The 24,255-nt window shown below is 35.9% G+C and overlaps 1 protein-coding gene across 8 annotated transcripts in view; it reads left to right on the top strand.

The window, feature by feature from the left end:
• Positions 1-24,255, top strand: part of LOC106670436 (band 3 anion transport protein) — a 239,046-nt gene that overhangs the window by 202,269 nt on the left and 12,522 nt on the right. For all 8 annotated transcript variants that reach the window (XM_024228293.1, XM_024228294.1, XM_024228297.1 and 5 more), the window contains 3 exons: positions 16,321-16,480; positions 23,975-24,078; positions 24,148-24,212. In XM_024228293.1, coding sequence (XP_024084061.1) covers positions 16,321-16,480; positions 23,975-24,078; positions 24,148-24,212 — 329 coding nt within the window. The remainder of the gene's footprint in view (positions 1-16,320; positions 16,481-23,974; positions 24,079-24,147; positions 24,213-24,255) is intronic.

Raw genomic sequence — 24,255 nt, 5'->3', positions numbered from 1 at the left:
CTTTTTATTCTTGCAAAATCCTGCAAAGTGCTTAAACTGACAAAAAATGAGAATCTGACTTAAATCGGTACTTAAAGTTCTCAAATAAAAATTTGAACATATTCTCTTTATCACCATTGATGCTATCGAATCTATCGATACAGCAAAATACCTGGGAATAATCCTAGACAGCCTTGCTGAGATGGAAAAAATACGGGGAGAAAAAAAAATAAGCCAGAAATAGATTTAAGGTATAGACAAATATACATGATGCTCGAACGAGAAACCAAAACCTTACAGTACAAAAATAAAATACTAACAAACAATAAAGTCTTAAAGCCTATGTGAACTCTACGTAACACAGTAAATTCATAAAATCCAAAAGTTACCGTGTAATTTCGAACTCTTTCTATTTAAATTACCATATTTCTCCTTGTTAAAATTTAAAAAAAATATTTTTAAACAAATAAATTCAAAATCAAAATCTTTTTGTTTTTATTTGATTTGTTTAGTTTTAATAATTTACCTAATAACTACTATTTTTTTAAACAATTTGTGTAGCTTGATAATTTGCCATTATTTTGGTCAGTCAGACGAGTTGCTGTTTTAACCATCGTCGAGCTAATTAATTTTTGGGGTCTGACAGACCAAAACAGGCAAACCGTAAAAAATATATTTCACTATTTTGGTCTGCCAGATGTGTTATTGCTTTTATCCATCTTTATTAGCAGGGTTGTGTTATTTTCTGGCGTCTGACAGACCAAATCAGGCAGGCATCAAATTTTGGCTTTTACTATTTTGGTCTGCCAGATGTGTTTATGCTTTTATCCATCCTTATTGGCAGGATTATGTGTTATTTTTTGGCATTAGTGGCATTTTATAGTTTTTTTTTTATCCTGCTTGGTCGTTTCCCATCATATTTGTCTCCCTATCCACGCTGTTTTGCCCGTGAAATTCCTCCGGCAATCTGCGGGGTGACGAACAAGTTTTTTTTTATGGATGATTTGGTAAAACCTATATTTTGGTCGTATATGGCTGTTTTGTTCTGTCTGACGAGTTTTCGCTTTTAACCATCCTTATTGACAGGGGTGAGGGTTATTTTTTGGCGTATGACACGCCTAAACAGGCAGATCTCAAGAAGACATTTTACTGATTTGGCCTATCAGACGAGTTTTTGTTTTTATTGATCTTCAGTGATAGAGCAGTGTTAGTTTTCGAAGCCTGACGGACCAAAACGGGCAGACTTTGAAAACATTTTTTTCTAGTTTCACTAATTTCGTGGTCCGCTTGACCAATTCATATATTTCAATTAATTAAGGTTTTTTAGTTGAGATAAAAAACGTCAGCGTCGCGAGCGGGATTCGAACCCATGATCTTCGGCTAGATACACCGCTGTTCTACCACTTGAGGTTGATCCACTCAGACACTAATTTCCCATCTCAACCGCACCTTTTGAATTTTCCCTTCTTTTTGCCATTTTTCAAATGTCGTGTAATCGGATTGGATTCTCGGCGACAAATGAAATGGCCACAGAGAGCTTTAGTGAAGTATACTTCTTTTAAATTCATTAAATTCACTAATTTCATGGTCCGCTTGACCAATTAATACATTACAATTAATTAAGGTTTTTAGTTGAGATGAAAAAAAGTTAATGGCACAAGAGGGATTCGAACCCACGATCTTCGGCTTGATACGCCGCTCCTCTACCACTTGAGCTATCGTGACCTCGATCCACTCGGACACTAACTTTCCATCTCAACCTCACCTCTTGAATTTTCCCTCCTTTTTGCCATTTTTCAAATGTCGTGTAATCGGATTTATTTTATCTCAACTAAAAACCTTAATTAATTGTAATATTTTACTATTTCAATTAATCATCCTTTTTATGTAAGATCTTGGTTGAGATGAAAAAGTTAGTGTCACGAACGGGATTCGAACCCACGACCTTCGGCTCCATACGATAGCTCAAGCGGTTAGAGCGTGGGTTCGAATCCCGTTCGTGACACTAACTTTTTCATCTCAACCAAGACCATACATAAAAAGACTAATTAATTGAAATAATTAACATGGTAATTAGTCCACTATATTTTACTATTTTGGTCTGTCTGACGTTTTATGCTTTTATCCTTCTTCAGTGGTAGAGTAGTCCTTCAGTGGGCATTTTACAGTTTTTTTGTACAGCTTGATCGTTTCCGATCATTTTTGTCTCCATATCCACACTGTTTTGTACGTGAAATTTCTCCGGCATTTCGCGTGGTGATGAACCTGTTTTTTGAGGGTTGATTTGGTAAAACCTATATTTTGCCCGTATGTCTTTTTTGGTCGGTCAGACACGTCGCCATCTTCGTTGGGTCTGGTTCATTACCCAGCAGAGCACACATACAAATATAACAATTTATCTGTGATGTGAGCATTTCAAAGGTGCGGGAAGATATTGAATCTAGGGTATGAAATTTTTCACACAGAAATATTTAATACAGTGAAGAAGAATGACGAGAGGAATACCCAGATAATTTTTTTTTTCAGACTTTTCATCAGATAATCATTAAACTGTGCTTAAGATAACAGTATTGTTTACCGTACAAAATATATTAATGCAATTGATGTAGTTACTAGTAGTTTTTATTTATTTTCTTCCGCCAATTATTTTTACAATTTGATCTAAACAGTGAAAAACGAAATTTGCAGTTAAAAAAAGAATTGTAAAACATATTCATATGAGATTGTACTGGACTCGTCCGACATCAGGGATCATGTATATTGTGAACGATAACTGCGGAACGGGAGTGGGCGGCCTTAAACATGTACAAAGGCAATGGGTTATTGATCCGGCTCACCTGTTACACGTTTGATTAAAAATCGCTCTTTTCCACGATGCCATTTTAAACAGAATCGCATTATCCGGACATTTCGTGACGGCTTTGAGGGCGAAAGGAAACTCGATTTTCATAGATTATTACTCGACAAAAAAAAGAAATAGACGAATCGCTTGTTTATAAATGGGTCGTGTGCTTCGTGAAAGGAATTACAAATTGATTGACGTGCAAGTAACTGGAAACATTCAAGTTCGAAACTTATTACAGTAAGTTATTCTTGTCCGATCATCGCCTGGCATTTTAACTGTCAGAATTCTTTTGGCATTTCACCATATTCTTTTGATTGTTTGTTATTTTCGCCGCCGACTCTTTTCTAAGTTGATAACATGGGAAATGTTTCTGTCGGGTTTTTTGACTGTATAAGTCTCATTTATTCGATATGTTTTTATGCAATGTTCTGTTTTAAATATAAAATGTGATCGAAGTTAAATTTAGATACATCTCCTCGTGATTCATATGTTGTGTCGGTTTATATTTAGCCTTTGAAATGTCGATTTTTGAACACAATGGAACAATTTTAAATTTATTTGTATTGCATCCGCATTCGCAATTTGTATTCTCTTCCTCCTTCGCTCCCACTCACTCTCTCTTTTAAATCATTCTCTATACCTCCATTCCTCGTCACCTCTCTTTCTCTCGCTCTATTTCAGTGCAAATCTCTCCCTATTTGTCTCTTTGTCTGTCTGCCTGCCTCCTGTCACTCTCTCACTCTCTCTCTCTCTCTCTCTCTCTCTCTCTCTCTCTCTCTCTCTCTCTCTCTCNCTCCATATCTCTCCCCTCTCCCTCTATTTCTGTGCAAATCTCTCCCTATTTGTCTCTTTGTCTGTCTGCCTGCCTTCTGACTCTCTCTCTCTCTCTCTCTTTCTCTCTCTCTCTCCCTCTCACTCCCCTCTCCCTCTCCCTCTCGCACCCCCCTCTCACTCTCTCTCTCTCTCTCTCTCTCTCTCTCTCTCTCTCTCTCGCCTCGCCTCGCCTCGTCTCTCCTCTCCTCTCCATTTTTCCCTCTCTATCTCTAGCTTTTAATTTCTCATTATCTCTCACTCTTTTCTACCCCTCCATTTCATATTATCTCTCATTCTTTCTTACTCCAGTTCTGTTCTCGTATCTCCACTTTTCTCACTTACTCGTTTTATTATTTTTTCCCAGGCATTTTAATACATTTTGCACTCGCTTTCCCTCTCTCAACAACTATTTCTCATCATTTCGACCTCTCTCCATTTCTGCCCACATCCGCTCCCTTTTCCTCCTTCCCTCAGTCTGCCTACTGGTCTCGCTTAAAAACGAAAAAATCAAAAAATATTTTTAAAAAATGTACGACGTAATATCCTTTAATCTCAGGTAAAGAGTAAACAATGCCAACTCGCGGTTTTATCTAATTCGGATCTTCAGATTTCTAGTACGACTTTATTCGAACTGCATTGTCTCTATCTGTTTATATTATTTTGACTACTCCTCTTATAGATTCTTTCTGTTGCAGTTATATTAAATAAATATTTTATCTAATGTAATTTTACGCTGTGACAAGATTTATACTTATTTATAGCCATTGAGCAATAGCGAGACTTGAGAAACAATTAAGATAAAAAAGTTATCACGAGTAAAATCAGTGTGAATGGGCACTGTACAAACACTTAATATTAAAATGTAACCATTACGGGTTTATTAGAATGCTTCCTGATTGTTATTTTATCAAATCTGAAAATGCATCGTTTTTATAGTTGTAATAGAATGCTCGAGTTTTTTTACAGCTTAAAAATAGAATATTTATAGGTCTTCTTTGAAGGTTTTGCAGTTTGTCGTTGTCATTTTCATAAAATCGAACGTCGTCCACTGCACATAACCGTTTTGTTGTTATATTGAACATTTCTCTAATAGTCGCATCGCGTGCATGCCGTAATCGTCCCAAAATGTAACGACTTCTTCGTCAAACACCGGCCTTAATTTATTCTCAAGCAATGAGGGAAGGTAAACGGGTCTTTTCCACAGTTGAATATCGCCGGTAGTATAAGGAGGATTATAAGATTGTAGGAAATTGAAATTACCCACGCATTAAGGCATAAATCAAGTCTTTTACCTCGGGGGGACTTCTAACTTTGGATTAAGCTCACGATTTAACGATGCTGATGATCGTTTGTAATACTGCAGGACGGATTTTCAGAGCAGATTTTGAAAGACGATTGATCAATGTGGACGGTTTTTTTTTAATTGATAAGACAGTCGGGACAGTCAAACTTTTACAAAACACGGCATTGATTAATTGATTCTTTAAAATGCATCTGACATTCAGTCAGGAAGAAAAACTGTAACTTGACTGATTTTAAATCCATTAGAGTTCGTGGTCCCATTGACCAGTTAACTTTCTTCAATTAATTAATCTTTCTGTAAAGTATTGCTTGAGGTAAAAAAGTCAGTGTCACGAGCGGGATTCGAACCCACGACCTTCGGCCAATCCCGCTCGTGATATTGACGATTTTATCTCGACTAAAAACCTTAATTAAGTAAAAAGTTAATTGTGTACACTTAACAAAATTATGGAATTAAAACCTGATATTTTGCTATTTGTCAAAATCCCTTCATTAAATTTTCCCTCAGTAAAAAACAACAATTTTTAATCAACTTGAAAAAAGTGTGATTTAGTTTGGCAAAAGTTCAATTCGAGTTGAAAAAAATACGATTGAGTTTGGAAAAATGATGAATTTGGGAAATGTTCCATTTTAGTTATAAAAAGTTGATTTAGTTTTAAAAAAAGTTGAATCCGATATGCAAAAGTGTGATTTAATGTGGAAAAAAGCAATTCGATTGGGAAAAAGTTCAATTCGAGTTGGCAAAAGTGTGGTTGAGTTTGGAAAAAAGATGAATTTTGGAAATGTTCTATTTGAGTTATAAAAAATTGATTTAGTTTAAAAAAAGTTGAATCCGATTTGCAAAAGTGTGATTTAATGTGGAAAAAAGCAATTCGTTTGGGAAAAAGTTCAATTCGAGTTGGAAAAACTGATTTACTTTGGAAAAAGTTCAATTAGAGTTGAAAAAAGTGTGATTGAGTTTGGAAAAAGGATGAATTTGGAAATGTTTTTTGATTTGTAAAAAAGATGATTTCGTTTAAAAAAAAGTTCAATACGATTTGCAAAAGTGGGATTTAGTGTGGAAAAAAGCAACTCGATTGGGGAAAAGTTCAATTCGACATGGAAAAGTGTGGTTGATTTTGCAAATAGTTCAACTCAACTTGAAAAAAAGTGTCATTGAGTTTGGAAAAAGGATGAATTTGATAAATGTTAAATTTGAGTTCTAAAAAATTGATTTAGTTTGAAAAAAAGTTGAATCCGATTTGCAAAAGTTTGTTTCGAACCCACGACCTTCCACTAAATACACCGCTGCTTTAACCGCTTGAGCTATCGTGACGTCCATCCACTCGGCCACTAAATTCCCATCTCAAACCTAACCTTCCAAATAAATTCTTTTCAATTAATTAAGGTTTTTGGTTAAGATAAAAAAGTCAGTGTCACAAGCGAAGGTGGGGTTGAGATGGGAAGTTACAGCGCAAGTGGTAGAGCAGCAGCGTATTTAGTGGAAGGTCATGGGTTCGAATCCCGCTCGTGACAATGACAATGACCAACAACCTTAATTAAGTAAAAAATTAATTGTGTACAATGAACAAAATTATGGAATTAAAACCTTTTATTTTGCTATTTTTCAAAATCCCTTCATTAAAAAACAACAATTTCTAATTAATTTTAATGCAATTTATAATACAAATAAAATAAAAATGCCAGGGAAAGTAAATACTACATAATTGGCAATATCGTTATTCATTTTTGATCAGTTTATATGAATTGTGTGAATTGTGCTTTTGTTTTTCTTTTTTTTTCTGTTCCCGTTATTGATTACAAATATAATATACTAATTGATTTCGTTTGCATAATTAGTATATATTTTAACAAACATTTCATTTCGATCAAAACTAGATATGCTGCTGTGCTTATCACACTTCTGATTTGCGTTATCACAGTTTAGTTAAATCTAGTTTATTAATATAAGCAGCATAGGTTTATTAATGAAAGCAGAATTAGGGTGCGCCGGTGGCCGCAACGGTTTAGGCGTTGAGACGGCGCTCATCACTGTAAGGTAAGGGTCCTAGGTTCGAATCCAGCGGCCCTGCATTCGAACCCGACATACTTACAAATAGGCTTTTTTTTAAAAAACACCGGCACCCAAAAAAAAAAAAAAAAAAAAACGAGCAGAATTCTTTCCCAAATTCTATCAACAGATCCTTTAATGCTAGTTGCCAGGTTCCTCCCTTTAGTGCATTTCTCATAAAAGCTGCTCGTTGGCCTTCAAAAAAGCTGCATTGCCATATGTGATCCCGAGTTTGCTCGGTCGCTGATTAAACGCAGTTTAGACTTTTCCAATATTCCAAATCTGTTTAATTAGGCCTTATTTTTCCCCCATGGCCATTTGGTGCCATCGTTAGTTGATTTGTCACAAAAAATTTTTTTATGATCGTGCTTGAAAAATCTCTTTTGTCCTGATAGTTCTAAAAAATCAAATCAATCACTATGTCGGAGAAGATTGAAGACAGGAGTGACCTGGTCAAAAAACGAATGGAAGTCCGAAATTTTATTACGAAGAAGTTTTTCATTATAAGGTTTTGTATATAAAGACAGGATAATCCAGGGATAACTTTTTTGCCTCTTTAGAAGGTTTATTAAGCTTTTTAATTAATTTGGATTTTAGAATATTTACAAGAAGGGGAAGAGTAAAAAAAAAAGGTAATCATACTTTATAGATGACCTTAAGTTATTTTAACACTTTAGACCATTTTTAAGAAAAAACATGAATAATTAAAAACCCTACGCCAGATAGTCATACAATTCCTACCCTGGCTAATATGTAAAAATTTCGTTTAAAATTTTACTCGTTTTCTTGTAGGGCAAATCGTATATTATTCACGTTTGACTGAAATTGTAGAAAAGCGTTTCTGACATTTGAAAACCACATCGAATTTAATTAGAAATTGCCGGGAAATGTCAGACCTCAGACCGTGGCCCGACTCGTGACCAGAATATAGACAAGTTTATAGAAGGGTAGAACTTCCAACAAACTTCCTAATTTGCATGAAACCGTTATTACTATTATCTACATAATGATAATAAATGAATTATTATTCATAATTATAAATAAATATATAATTATATTATTAAACATACTATTAATGTTTATAATTAGGCACTTTATGTGAGTATGAAAGACTTGGTTCAATTTATATTATTTACATGTGTATTGTATTTTGTCCAATATCATATGTTTTATACCCACGCTCTGAAGATGACCCGAATAAAGGTCGAAACGTCAGCAAAAAAATGGAGAAGGTGTTTTTCTAAAATACTTCATTCCTGACCGCTCTTCACGACTTCAACAAATTATTTAAAATTAGAGTTAAACTTATGTCAAAACACAGATAAACGCAGTTCAAATCGAATAAAACTTTTTTCAATTTAAATCACATATTTTTTTTTAATCGAATAAAACTTGTTCCAAACTAAATCATACTTTTTCCTACTCAATTTTTTTTTTCAAAGTATATCACATTTGTTTTAAATCGAATTTTTGCCGAACTAAATCACAGTTTTTCCAACTCGAACTGAACTTTTTCCCAATCTAATTGCTTTTTTCCACACTACATCACACTTTTGCATATCGGATTCAACTTTTTTTTAAACTAAATCAATTTTTTATAACTCAAATAGAACATTTCCAAAATTCATCTTTTTTCCAAACTCAACCACACTTTTGCCAACTCGAATTGAACTTTTGCCAAACTAAATCACACTTTTTTCAAGTTGATTAGAAATTGTTGTTTTTTACTGAAGGAAAATATAATGAAGGGATTTTGACAAATAGCAAAATATCAGGTTTTAATTCCATAATTTTGTTATGTGTACACAATTTTTTACTTGATTAAGGTTTTTAGTCGAGATAAAAACGTCAATGTCACGAGCGGGATTCGCCGAAGGTCGTGGGTTCGAATCCCGCTCGTGACACTGAGATTGGAATTATTGGTCAAGCGGACACGAAACTAGTGAACACTTTTCCATGTCGAATTGAACATTTCCCCAATCCAGTGGATTTTGTCCACACTAAATCCCACTTTTGCAAATCGTATTGAACTTTTTTTTTAAACTAAATCATCTTTTTTGCAAATCAAATATTGAACCTTGCCCAAACTCATCCTTTTTCCAAAGTCAAACTTTTGCAAATCGGATTCAACTTTTTTTCAAACTAAATCAATTTTTTAGAACTCAAATTTAACATTTACCAAATTCATCCTTTTTCCAAACTCAATCACACTTTTTTCAAGTTGAGTTGAACTATTTGCAAAATAAACCACACTTTTCCATGTCGAATTGAACTTTTCCCCAATCGAATTGCTTTTTTCCACACTAAATCCCACTTTTGCAAATCGTATTGAACTTTTTTTAAAGCTAAATTATCTTTTTTACAAATCAAAAAACATTTCCAAATTTATCCTTTTCCAAATTCAATCACACTTTTCCTAATCGAATTGCTTTTTTCCACACTAAATCCCGCTTTTGCAAATCATATTGAATTTTTTTTTAAACTAAATCATATTTTTTACAAATCAAATTGAACCTTGACCAAACTCATCCTTTTTCCAAAATCAATCATACTTTTCCAACTCGAATTGAACTTTTTCCCAACTAAATCGCACTTTTTCTAATCGGATTGAACCTTTTTTGAACTAAATCATATTTTTTTCCACTTTTATACTTTTTCCAAATTAAATTAAATTTTTTCCCACTGGACTTGATTTTTCACACTAAATCCCACTTTTTCAAATCGGATTGAACCTTTTTTGAACTAAATCATATTTTTTTCCACTTTTATACTTTTTCCAAATTAAATTAAATTTTTTCCCACTGGACTTGATTTTTCACACTAAATCCCACTTTTTCAAATCGGATTGAACCTTTTTTAACCGTTCAACCCTTTCACAATATTTTTTTTTTAATTAAAAAAGGTAGGATTAAATTAAAAAATGAATTCGAACATGCATTTAAAATTAATGATTTTTTTACTTTGTAGTAATGTGATTTCACGAGGAGGAAATTTTAAGCTTACGAAACCAAAGCATGTTCAGAGGTTAAATGTATGTTTGTTCAGATATAAAAATTAGTCCGCCTATCCTCGCTAGTTGTCAATTCCCACTACTGACGCCAATCAATCCAATGGCGATGGCCAGATTAGAGATGAACAATGTATTAATTATAATTCTGAATTGTCGATGTACCCCGTTATCGGTTTTCGATCGAGCTACCTGCTAAACCACAGAGGAGGAATATTGGACTTTGCACGAGAATATTTTGAGAAGTGCGGTATGCCGTGCAGGTTTAACTTTATAACAACCATCAAAGGTGCGGTATTAACACTGTTCCGCCTCATAAACGTAATACGATGGAAGAGGATTACCGGCTAATTGATGCTGATTCCCGTATATAAAATCTGATAAGCTCATTTGTGGCGAATTATCTCATTTCTGATTTATTGAATTAGACTGCTATTGACTATTGTTCTTATTTTAATGATAGAGCTTGAATGATTGGATCTCTTTGCTTGCATAAAAAGAAGAAACTGAAAGAAGAAAAAACATCAAGCTTAAGATTTGACCCCATTTTTCCCCTGTTATAAATACCGTTTCATAAAATCATGACGTGAAGTATTGAACTTCTTGGCTGAATCATTTCCTCTTCAAAAACTCACCTCAGACGCTCTGGCGACACCTGGGCCAAAACTGCCGGGGAAATATCACAGCTATCCAATGTGTACTGGAGCAACTTGACACCGCTCACTTTGTTCGTCATCAAATTCCTTTAAGTCGGTTAAAGTCAAAAATGTCATCCTCAACCTTCCATAAACAAAAGTCCGAGCTATAATCCCAAAAAACCTCCAAAATTATACTTAAGCTTTTTAAGCTATAGTACTAATTACTACCATTTTAAAGCCGTCCATAGTACCATCAACTTCCACACACCTTTCATCCGCATGATCCACTAGGTTAACAAACCAGCTGACGCTTTCCTGGCACCATCTTATAAATCTACCTACCCTGATAAAACCTCTTGAGAAGCTACTCCTATCCCTCCTTCAAGAAACCTTATCCTTAACCAATATTATTCCTGACTGCAAAGACTTTCCTAATAACCTCTCCTTGTATCTTAATGTACAAAATTCACGTCTGGCAACTAGGTGTCCTGCTGAAATTTAAATCAGTCCTTTCCAGTATATATTATATCATCCTGAAACCTCTGATCCTTCTTTTTTTCCATCCTCTCTGGTATTCTCTCATGGAATCAGTTCGTTCCCGAGAACTCATCGTCAACAAGACAAGAGCGTCCGTTTAGCGTCCGCACCTGGCCCTTGGCCTTATCGGACGTTTTGATTCTCAAGATGAGAGCTGACGCACCTCCGCATACGACGGAATGGTGTTACCGCCGCAGCATTGGTGTAGAGGCGCCCCAGCCTTAAGGGCCGAGACAACCTCGCTCTCCGCTTGTCCACTCCGAATGGACGGGCCCGCAGTGTGCATCGGGTCGTATGCCGCACGCAAAGGGCTAACAGGCCGAATTACATCAGCCTGTTCTCCCGCGTACTCCCTAGATAGAAAAGGCCACTCTATCTCCCTGAGTATAGGGGCTCCCCTAGCGTACAAACTTCCGGGAACGGCTCGGCAGCGGTTTAGTTTAAAGTGAAATTGCCCTAGATGAGCACCGCCTACAGTAAAGTCTCTTATCAGCTCAGCCTACACCTGCAAGGCGCATACGAGGGACGCCATGGGCTCAGCCTAGGTGGTCCGATTCTTCGCTTCCCCAAGGGTACACACCGGTCATACGCACAACAATGCAAAGCATACTCGAGTCCGAGACACCGATTCACTTCCCGCTTCCATTCGCTTACTCACGCATTCGAGGGACTATTCAGCATGATCGCTGTCGTCCGGTCGCAACGTCTCCCGTGAGGCCGGGGGTAATTACGCTTGCCATAGGCAAGCTTCACGAAGGTCACAGATAGAAGACAGCCTCTGCCTAAGTTCCCGCCAGGGGCGTCACCACGCACCACCTCGAATCCATTCCCAGAGTAACTAGGGCTGAATTTGGAAGGGTTAGTTACCCCGTGGTACAGATGGCCATATACCTTCCCCCGTCTTTGCAGACAGGATCTAGTGCACTGGACCTCGTGTGACTCTGCTAAGGCATCCGCCGCCTATGCCGACCCTAGGCCGACAGCTTGTGTTTTAGAGAGGTTGCCACGCCCTCTGGCCTGCACCTTTATTTTGTGCTCGGATACCCCCCTTGCAAACAAAGTTAGGAGGGGTCACAGGATAGAATGAAGGAACTCGGATTGAGAAAAAGGGCTCGGATGAGAACACGAGGTGAGCCGTTTCGGGGTCTCGTGTCTCAAACCACACTATACCACCCGTGTCGTCGTAGTTCCATACATAGTGGGCCACGACTCCCAGGGTGGGTGATGGAATTTCTGGATATACAGGGCAAATTTCTCTCAACACTACCTCGAAAGTACTTGAGGAGCAATTACATCCCGCCGGCAAAGAAGCAAAACATCTTATCCACAACCAACCTTATTCCTGACCACTAATTTGGTTTCTGTAATTACCACTCTACAATCCGTAAAATTCATCGTGTTTTATAAGCGATTGCAACGTACCTACAACGTAAGTAGTTCTACCCTGGAATCTCTCAAGATGTCTTCCAGACATTCGATTACTTCTGGCATCAGGGTTGATTGCTGTCGACTCAGATCCTTCCTTTCTAGTATGTACTATCTGATTGTCTCTTCCATGGTTCGTACCGTACCTCAACTTCTCCGGTGTTCCTCAACGGAGCATCCTAGGTCCATTAGTTTCCAGCATAACCCTTAACTCTCTAACACACTCACCCGTAAATTTGCTGACAAAATAGACCAATCTCTGCAAACCTCGGTCTTATCCTATCAGTTCGTTTCCTCCAGGATGGCCTTTACCTTCGAGTAAAATACGCCTTCAAGATTATCTAATTCAAATTCCACTTCCTGCGGCAGATCGTGTCAAATACTTGGGACTTTACATAGACATGATTGACATGGAATCCACAAAAAAGGACTTAAAATGGAAGTCTTGAACTACAGGTACAAGACAACTAAAATGTTTAAGCAGCTTAAACTCAACTTTACTTTAAATAATCTTAACCTTAAAAATACTCTTCTAGCTCCTAAATGGAATTACGGTATGGAACTGTTCGGCCTAAAAATCAACTTTAAAAGGATCTTCCATTCCAAAATCCTCCGCACGATCAGTGATGCTCCTTTCTTTGTTTCTAACCAAACTCTCCATTAAGACCTCCAAATTCCTTATGTCACTAACCTAGTCAAATCCCGTACCGAGAATTCCACTACAAATTGTTCATTCCAACTCTCTCATACATGACCTTCCCTTCCAATCCCTCTAGGAGGTTGAAGCTTTAAGCCGGGAACACACCCGATGCTACGCCATGCGACGCTACCCGCTATGTTTTGGCGGGGTGCGCACATCTATCCGACGCAAGCACACGTCGCGTACAGTCCACAGCGTTTATCACAATAATCACGATCACAATCGCAACACATCTTTTGTTCTTAATGCACTATTTTCAGCAAAACCTTGTAATAAATTGTTAGTTAAATTTTATGAGCACAACCATCTAATAAATTGTTTGATAAAATTAATTGTTTTAAATAAAGTTATTCCGGTGTTTTGATAAATTTTCTTCCTAACCATCATAATTAAAGAATTTATAAAAACTTATGCATTTTTGATCTCGTTTAATATAGGTTTACATTAAAATAACATGTAATTAATATAACGACAAAATTACATGTAGTTAGTTTGAAATAAACTACAAAAAATATGAGTGTCCTGTTCTGATGCTACCCGACGAAAATGGTGTAATTTTACGAGAAAAACTGAAATAAATTGTTAATTAAATTTTATGAGCAAAACCGTGTAAGTATAGTCAAATAAATTGTTAGTTAATCTCTACACATTGTTAGTTAAATTCATTATATCAAAAAATCGTATTCCGGTGTTTTGATTAATTTTCTACCAAACCATTAAAATTAATTTTTTAAATAAAAACTAATTAATTTTTAATCACAGTTAATTTTGTTTGTATTAAAATAAGTATATTGTAATTAATATAACAACAGTAATACATGTAGTTTGAATAAAAATATGAGTGTCCGGTTCTTTTGTCTTCGACTGTACTCAATGCGACCCGACGAAAATCTGGACAGTGGGGATCGCAGAGCGTCGGGTAGATGTGCACGGGGGTAGTGCAACCTTATGGAAAATCGGAGTTTAGATTTGCGTCGGGTAGCTTGGCGTAGCATCGGGTAAGTGTGTTTCTGGCTTAACACGCCATTTATGTTTTTTCATATAACCTATTGCATAAATTGACGCAGTTGTAGTTTAAAAATAATTAAATTCACTATTTTCGTGGTCCGCTTGACCAATTAATACTTTACAATTAATTAAGGTTTTTAGTTGAGATGAAAAAAAGTCAATGGCACGAGAGGGATTCGAGGTTAGCTCAGGTGGTAGAGCAGCGGCGTATCAAGCCGAAGGTCGTGGGTTCGAATCCCCACGGTTAAGGTTTAAATTAACCTTAATTAATTTAAAAATAATATTTACAAAATGTTACCGTGGGATCTAATATCTTCACATTGACCACAAATCGATGAGAGTGATACGAAGGACTTTAACCATGAATGGCCGCTGATTGGCTTATCTTATAAGTTGTTCATAATCACATAGAGTAATAGCAAATAGTGTAGACAGAAGGTAGTCCAACCACTCAAGCACTTATAGTTTCTATAGTTTGATAGTTCATCATCTAGTTGATAGATCATCTAGGTCTGCCTATCCTCGCTGATAACTAACAAAATTTGACCCCGCTGACCATTAGAGGTCATCTCACAACTTACAGACTCATTGGCATCATCACCAGTTACTTGACAACTATTTTCTCTGCCTGCGTCGTATAAAAAATATCGAATAAGACCATAATCATTGTAGTATTTTGTAAGAATCACTTTTGTTTGATTGTTACTCGTTCAAATTGACCTGCTTATCTTTCGCGGTTTTGGTCTGTTGGGTTTCGACATTTTGCCAGCTTTAGTCAGGGTTATAAGCAGGGTAGAGCAAGATAGCAAAACAGAAAGTGTAAGCAAAGATAGGCAGACCAAGGTGATAGTTATCAAACTATAGGTTTATCGTCCGCAAACCATAGAAGGTCATCTCACAACTTATAGACGCATTGGCATCATCACCATCTACTTGACAACGATTTCCTCTGCTTGCATCCCATAAAAAAATATCGAATAAGACCATAATCATTGTAGTATTTTGTAAGAATCACTTAGAAAAATTTTAAAATTGGCTATACATAAAATTGTGTTTGTTTGTTCCTTGATCTTGTTGATCTGCTTATCTTCGCGGTTTTGGCCTGTCGGGTTTCGACATTTTGCCAGCTTTAGTCAGGGTTATAAGCAGAGTAGAGCAAGATAGCAAAACAGAAAGTGTAGGACCCAAGCCAGCAAAAATAGGCAAACCAAGATAATAGTTATCAAACTATAGGTTTATCGTCCGCAAACCATAGAAGGTCATCTCACAACTTATAGACGCATTGGCATCATCACCAGCTACTTGACAACGATTTCCTCTGCTTGCATCAAAAAATATCGAATAAGACCATAATCATTGTAGTATTTTGTAAGAATCACTTAGAAAAATTTTAAAATTGGCTATACCTAAAATTGTGTTTGTTTGTTCCTTGATCTTGTTGATCTGCTTATCTTCGCGGTTTTGGCCTGTCGGGTTTCGACATTTTGCCAGCTTTAGTCAGGGTTATAAGCTGGGTAAGGCATTGGAGTCTGCGGACCATCAGCGAGGATAGGTAGATCAAAATGATCAGGAATGACCAAACAATAGATTCATCACCGTGCAGACATCAAGAAGAAATAAAATACTATATATCCATGTTTAGAGTGATGATTTAACGTGAAATTTTTCTCCCAAACTTGGAGGATTTGAAGGTGGGGAAGAAGTCGATGCGTAAACTTAACAACTGTCCCAATCGAGAAAATATTCGTGTTTTCCGACCCTTAACTCTGGAAGAAGGTGATATATAAAATATGATTACTTTAAGGATAATATTAAGACGAATAAATTTATTTATAGATAGAATTGTTTATACTATTCACAGTGAAATCCTCTGATTTCGAGAGCTTGAAAGCAATTCATTATTTATTTATTTTCGAGTTAGTTGTGTTGTTGTTCTGAGACCATGTCGCCATTATCGAATCATTTAATTGTGAGTAATCTTGGAATGCGCCCTAAGAAATTTTGTCGTTTTTCCAGGCGGAGCGTGATGGGCGGGAGGGAGAGGGAAATGCCGAGCTCGACGAAGAGATGGAAAAGATGTTCAAGAGAGAAGACCAGAAAGGAGAAGAATGGCTTGCACACATCTCAGAGGGAGATCCGCCTAATCACAAGACTATCACAGAACAGGACTACAATTGTGAGTATTCCAGATGTTTTCAGTTTCCTTCCCCTTCGAGAAATCCTGCGTCATAAACATGAATCACAGATAGGAACCAAAACCAAAAATAATGTATACAATTGTTATTTGAAGATGATAAATATTGACTGCTAAGCAGCCCTGTAGATTATTTTGTTTATATAACTCGATTAAAAATTTTCTTACAGTAAACAAAAACCAAGTGAAATAGAGAAAAATTGGTTTTATCTTAAATCAATCAACACCAATTTCAAATTTTCCTTTTTTTTCTTTAATAAAAACAAAAACCATTCCTTTATGGGCACTTTCTCCAACTGCATCTTCATACTTACACCTATCTCTTTTTCAAAAAAAAAAAAAAAAAAATATTGGAAATTTTTAAACATTATAAATATGTCATAATTTACCCTATTAATTTAATTATACGTTTTATCTAAGGTCTTGGTTGAGATGAAAAAGTCAGTGTCGCGACCGGGATTCGAACCCAAGTGGATCGAAGTCAGGATAGCTCAAGTGATTGAGGAGCGGCGAAGGTCGTGGGTTCGAATCCCGTTCGTGACAATAATTTTTTCTGGGGTGAAAGAAGGGAGGTGATAAATTTTACGGATAAAATAGCGTTGTCTGGATGCAATTGTTTCATATCAAAATCGAGCAGACAGCAGAAAAAATTGTGTACACTGGCAGAGAAAAAATTCCACCCACTTGTAAAATAATTTGATTTGTATATATTCTTATGTATTAACCACAGTTTCACGTTTTTTAACATTTCATAATTGCTTCTTTGTCTAAAAATGGAAAAAAAAGAAAATTGCTAAGAAAATGAACATTGAAAAGAAAAATCAAAGTTTCACGTTTTTAACCTTTAATAATTGCGTATTTGTCTAAAAAACGTAAACAAATAAATTGCTAAAGAAAATGAAAATTGAAAAAAAATCAGTTTCACGTTTTTTTTAAGGTTTAATGATTGCGTCTTTGTCTAAAAACGTAAAAAAAAGAATATTGCTAAGGGAAATGAAAATTGAAAAAAAATCAGTTTCACGTTTTTTAACCTTTAATAAATGCGAATTTGTCTAAAAAACGTAAAAAAAAGAAATTGCTAAGAAAAATGAAAATTTAAAAAAAATCAGTTTCACTTTTTTTTTAAGGTTTAATAATTGCGTCTTTGTCTAAAAATGGAAAAAAAAGAATGCTAAGAAAAATGAAAATTGAAAAAATTCAGTTTCACGTTTTTTAACCTTTAATAGTTAGGGATGGTTAGGTTACCATCCCTAACCATCCCTAACCTTTAATAATTGCGTCTTTGTCTAAAAACGTAAAAAAAAGAAATTGCTAAGAAAAATGAAAATTGAAAAAATTCAGTTTCACGTTTTTTAACCTTTAATAATTGCGTCTTTGTCTAAAAACGTAAAAAAAAAGAATATTGCTAAGGAAAATGAAAATTTAAAAAAAATCAGTCACTTTTTTTTTAAGGTTTAGTAATTGCGTCTTTGTCTAAAAACGTAAAAAAAAGAAAATTTCTAAGGAAAATGAAAATTTTTAAAAAAATCAGTTTCACGTTTTTTAACGTTTAATAATTGCGTATTTGTCTAAAAACGTAAAAAAAAAAAAATTCTAAGAAAAATGAAAATTGAAAAAAAATCAGTCACGTTTTTTAAGGTTTAATAATTGAGTTTTTGTCTAAAATAGTAAAAAAAAAGAGGAAATTGCTAAGGAAAATAAATATTTGAAAAAAAAGGCGGACATGTAAAATTTGTTTTAATTTTGTTTTAGATTTTTAATTAATATTTCAATGTGGTGTATTTTTTCTTGCCCTAATTTACATCTCGAAGACGCCTCAGCATACTTTCTACCAGACTGGAAATTTGCTGGAGGTTCGCACATTCTTTGCGAAGAGTCCTTTCGAGATCGTGGAGTGTATCAGGAAATGATGGACGTGGTCTTATTCGTCTTTTGAGGTTATCCCATAAAGTCCGATGGGGTTTAAGTCTGGAAAACGGGCTGGCCAGGCTAAGACCCTGACGTTACGCTACTGAAGGTTTGTACTATGCGAGCGACATGTGGACGGGCGAGATCGTGGATTGGAATAGAATTGTCACAGATTTCATGGAGGGTGGACAACCCACGATGTGCCAAAATTTCATCCACATGATCGTGGCCGTCAAAGACCCTCCACGACCAACAACCAACTCTGTGCGACTCTCCATAGAAATGTGTAGTGATTAGTGACCGTTAATCGATGATTATTCAGAAATCGTGAGATGCGGTCTGGTGTGATGTAGGTTTCAGAAAAACATTTTCTTCATCGGGCCAACGTTTCGATCTTTATTGAGATCATCTTCAGGTCCTGAGATTTACAAACATTGTTTACATTTAACAAATACATCTAGGATGTGGAAAAAAATGAATTCATACAATGCAAAATATATTTTTTATATTCAATCAAATATTTCTACTCACTCAAAGTGTTTGTCTTCTGTGTAATTGTGCCATTCTTGCGTGTCGTGTTGAGAGTGCCAGTGACATATTGTTGTTTTATGTTTATATATGTTGGATTTTGAATGGGGAAGGAAGTCAAAAATATTACGTAAAACATAAACATAATTTCTTAGAAATGGTTTATATCAACAGAGATTAACACAGCATCAATTACAGAACAGATACATGTAAACTCAGTCGCAGCTACGCCGATATCATTAATAAAATTCAATACAGATAACACACCTATATCATTAAATTACATTCCACACATCAAACATTTTTCACATAGTCTAATTTTTCAACAATTTAGCTTTCCTTTTCCTATTTACCCCCTTTCTATATAATCCTGAAAGGATAATCTGGCCGAACCATTACCAATGTTTTTTCCCTTTGTCGGCTCTTTTCACCTCAAAGAAACCGACGCCTTATACAAAAATGTCTTTTCTATACCGACATCCTTCCCCACCCATTCAAAATCCAACGTGTATAAACATAAAACAGCAAAATCTCACTGGCACTCTCGACACGACACGCAAGAATGGCACAATTACACAGCAGACAATATATTTTGCATTGTATAAATTTAATTTTCCACATCCTAAATGTATTTGTTAAATGTAAACAATGTTTATAAATCCCAGGCCCTGAAGATGATCTCAATAAAGATCGAAACGTTGGCACGATAAAGAAAACGTTTTTCTGAAACCTACATCACACCACACCGTATCTCACGATTTCTGAATAATTCTCCGTAAAAATTCCCGCCCACACCGTCACTGAGCTACGTTGAAAAGATTGGCTCTGGGAAAAATTACAGGCTTCGTACTTTTCATTTCGCGTCCTCCACACTATTTCTCGTCACCTGGAGATCGTAGAGCAAATCTCATCTGTAAAAAGTACAGCACAGTTCAAAGACCAATGGCTGTGTTCTCGAGCAAATGGGAGCCGTGCAACTCCGTGTGGTCTGGTCAATCCTGGTCCTCTGGGGCGAAAAGCCTTCAGTCCATACTGATTTTAATCTTCTTCAAGCAGTGCGTTCAGAAATTTGTACACCTCTAACTTCCTGGAGCTGAAGAATCGCTTGGACAGTAAGGTGCCGGTTTTGCAATGTTCCCAAATTTATTTAGAAATCGTTTGATGCGGTCTGGTGTGATATAGGTTTCAGAAAAACATTTTCTGAAACCTACATCACACCAGACCGCATCTCACGATTTATAAATAAATATCGATTAACGGTCACTAATCACCACGCATTTCTACACGAGAAGAACTTCCCAAAGACAAAAAAAAGGTCATCCTGTGGTTCTGTTACCCTAGGGCGTCCAGAACCGGGCCTTCTATGGTAGGACCCAGTTTCCCGAGAACATCTAAAGGCGTCTCGCATCGTTTCTTAGGTAACTCCGATGGCAATAGCCTGATACCTGATGGAACGTCCATCATCAATAAGTGCCACACCACGCGCAACATCCTCAGCACTAAGTGGCATTTTTAAGTTTAAAAATTGAAATTAAGAAAACAAAGACGAAACCTAAACAGTTTATTGCTTCAGAATTCAAATGAGACTGAATAAACATTTTAAATTCCGTAAAAAGTAAACATTGAAAATCTTTTATCCTTGTTTTTGGATTAAGGATTAAGTGTGCTTACATCCAATTGATATTCTCAATTTAAAACATAACATAAACAAATATTTATTGGTTAAAACAAGAAGAGTGGGGTGGGATTTTTTACCTGTGTATTTACTGCAAACTGGGACGAGAGTATTCGAAATGCATTTAGCCCAGATTGAATTCATAGCATATTTTTCGCTTGAGATGAGCATGAATGAAAGTTCAGGAGTGAAAATTAAGCCCAAATATTTACACTTACTATTTCAATGCTAGAGCTCTTAAAATACCAGCGTTCATTAGCCGCAAGCCTGCCTCCCCTAAGGAAAACCAGAATTTTGGATTTGTTTAGGTTGACCGAAAGATTCCATTTAGTAAGGCTCTAAGGGATATTTCTGTCAGAATATCGTCTGCATATCTTTATTTCAACATTTCCGCAACGTATACCGTATTCAAGACAATCAGGGAAATCGTTGAGAAAAAGGGAGAATAATAAAGGACTCAAGTTACTCTTTCACCGCTCTCTTCCTTGAGACCTTCCTGTCTGCAGGATACTAAACCTTCCTAGCCATCTCTTCCAGGAATACCTTGGCTCAATAATTTCAGCTCAATGACAATTTTCTCCTGGGCCATAATAAAGAGTGGCCACTTTTACACTCAATATTATCCGCACCTCTCACACAGTGAAAGGTCTCCTTCACACACAAGATTCCTCTAAGTTTTTAGTATATAAGGACCATTCTTGAACATAGCGCAAAATTCTAAAATTCCATCCATTCCGCCAGTTCGACGGTTTTTCAAAGTTAGGCGTTACTTTATCTTAATAATTATAATCCCGCAAGAGTTCCAATAAGTTATCTCTCTGCATCAGGCAGGCTCGATAGTTTTCACATTTTACCAGTATGTGTGGTGTGTGGTGATTAGTGACCGTTAATCGATATTTATTTAGATGCGGTCTGGTGTGATGTAGGTTTTAGAAAAACATTTTCTTTATCGTGCCAACGTTTCGATCTTTATTGAGATCATCTTCAGGGCCTGGAATTTACAAACATTTTTAGCAGAATGCCTAGTTTTGGCGCAATTCTGAGTACGGCATATAAGCTTGTCCACGTTGAAAAGAGAGCAACTAATCTCTTTATTAAACGTGTGTAGAGAATAGTGACCGTTAATCGATAGTCATTCAGATATCATGAGATGCGGTCGGGTGTGATGTAGGTTTCAGAAAAACATTTTCTTTATCGTACCAACGTTTCGATCTTTTATTGAGATCATCTTCAGGGCTCAAAATGTTTGTCTTTTGTGTAATTGTGCCATCCTTGCGTGACGTGTGTTGGGCACTCTCAACCGCATCTCACGATATCTGAATAACTCTTTATTAAACCCAGAGTGCTTAAATTTAGTAAATTTTGCGATGGAAACCTGGAACTAAAGGAAAGAACTAGTTTTTTTAATTTAAATAATTAACTGTTTATTATATATGAGACAGCCTGGTTATTTATGCATAATTGTACGTAAATATACATAGATATGTTGTTATTTTATTTTACTTATTTGGTTTTTTTTTTTTTTTTATTCCTTGATAACAATTTTTAGTCCTGTTTTGTTTATTAAAAATTTATAGCCCGACTCCGGCAGACGGTTGATAACCAGTGCAGCTATGTGCTTTTTAGTTATGTGCAATTTTTTTCTCTTTTGTTTTCTAATAAAGTACTTTTTTCATTCATTCATTCATTCACTGACGTTTTTCATCTCAACCAAGACCTTAGATAAAAAGTATAATTAATACGGTCAATTATAATTATTAAAAATTACACAGAAGACAAACACTTTGAGTGAATAGAAATACTTTATAAAATATATTTTGCATTGTATAAATTCACTTTTCCACATCCTAAATGTATTTGTTAAATGTAAACAATGTTATTCAGATATCGTGAGATGCGGTCGGGTGTGATGTAGGTTTCAGAAAAACATTTTCATTATCGTGCCAGATAGGCACGATAAAGAAAATGTTTTTCTGAAACCTACATCACACCCGACCGCATCTCACGATATCTGAATAACTATCGATTAACGGTCACTAATCTCTACACATTTCTACACGTAAACAATGTTTGTAAATCCCAGGCTCTGAAGATGATCTCAATAAAGATCGAAACGTTGGCACGACAAAGAAAATGTTTTTCTGAAACCTACATCACACCCGACCGCATCTCACGATATCTTAATAATTATTAAAAAGTCGTCGAGAATCGAATCCTGATTGGAGAATATTTGAAAAAATGGGAAAAAGATGGAAAATTGGAAAGGTTGTAGGCTGAGATTAGGTGGTGTTCGAGTGGATGAATTCACGATAGCTTAAGTGGTTAGAGCTTACAGGAGCGTCGTATTTAGCGCCGAAGGTCTTGGGTTCGAATCCCGCTCGTGACACTGACGTTTTTCATCTCAACCAAGACCTTAGATAAAAAGGATAATTAATTAAAATAATTAATACGGTCAATTATAATTATTAAAAAGTCGTCGAGAATCGAATCCTGATTGGAGAATATTTGAAAATATGGGAAAAAGATGAAAGATTGGAAAGGTTGTAGGTTCAGATTAGGTGGTGTTCAAGTGGATGAATTCACGATAGCTTAAGTGGTTAGAGCTTACAGCAGCTTATTTAGCGCCGAAGGTCTTGGGTTCGAATCCCGCTCGTGACACTGACGTTTTTCTTCTCAACCAAGACCTTAGATAAAAAGGATAATTAACTAAATTATATAATTAAATAGGTCAATTATGACTATAAAACATATATGGGTTAATATACTAATTATAGAAGTACTTACTTCGCTAACAGCTCCCCATGGCCATTTCTTAATTCGTCGAGAATCGAATCCTGATTGCTCGATATTGGAAAATATATGAAAAAGATGGAAAATTGGAAAGGTTGTAGGTTGAGATGAGGAGGTGGTTCCGAGTGGATGAATTCACGATAGTGTAAGTGGTTAGAGCTTAGAGTAGCGTCGTATTTAGCCGAAGGTAGAAGGTCTGCTCCTGTACCTTCTTGCGTCTTAGAGCCATCAGTGTACAAACAGATCGTTCTTTTTCCCCTATTCTCAGAATTAACTGTCAATCAGTTGTCCATCTTCTCCAGACCATCCCACAGCACTAACTGAAGATTTCGAGATTCCAAAACGCATTTGGCCGATCGAAACAGCGAGTATAAAAAGAAATTGATTAGATACGGCAAAATATGTTTTTCATACAGAAAACTTCTTAAGACTTATTTCTTAACTTCTTAAGAAATAAAATGCAATTTTCATTATCAAAATGTTTTGCCAGTAAATCAAAATTAGCAATTTAATCTTTTTAGACTTAAGCAAAATTTGACAATCAGGAGGAAATGTTAACAACCTTAATTTTTCAGTTCACAGGAAAAAGAGTTACCCACATATGCATGCGCCCTTAAAGGCGCTTCATTCTAAGAGAAAAAGGGCTCATTCTTGTAAAGGGGCAGCTGACGATCCAACAGTAAAAAAAAAATTTCATCAAATTACCTAAGATTATTATTACTATTATTATCAAAAAAATTTATTTCAGGCTGCGATGTCAAGAAAGAGCTCCCAAGGGGGCACCGACTCCGACACAGTCCCGACTGCCACAAGGTAAATAATATATGAATATCGTTTGAAAAATATCATAGCACGA

This window comes from Cimex lectularius, unplaced genomic scaffold (assembly GCF_000648675.2).
Source record: "Cimex lectularius strain Harlan isolate CLEC.00 unplaced genomic scaffold, Clec_2.1 scaffold1, whole genome shotgun sequence".
In the NCBI taxonomy this organism is placed as follows: Eukaryota; Metazoa; Arthropoda; class Insecta; order Hemiptera; family Cimicidae; genus Cimex; species Cimex lectularius.
Note: the sequence above shows the minus strand (reverse complement) of the source record. Positions and strands in the feature narration are given on the sequence as shown.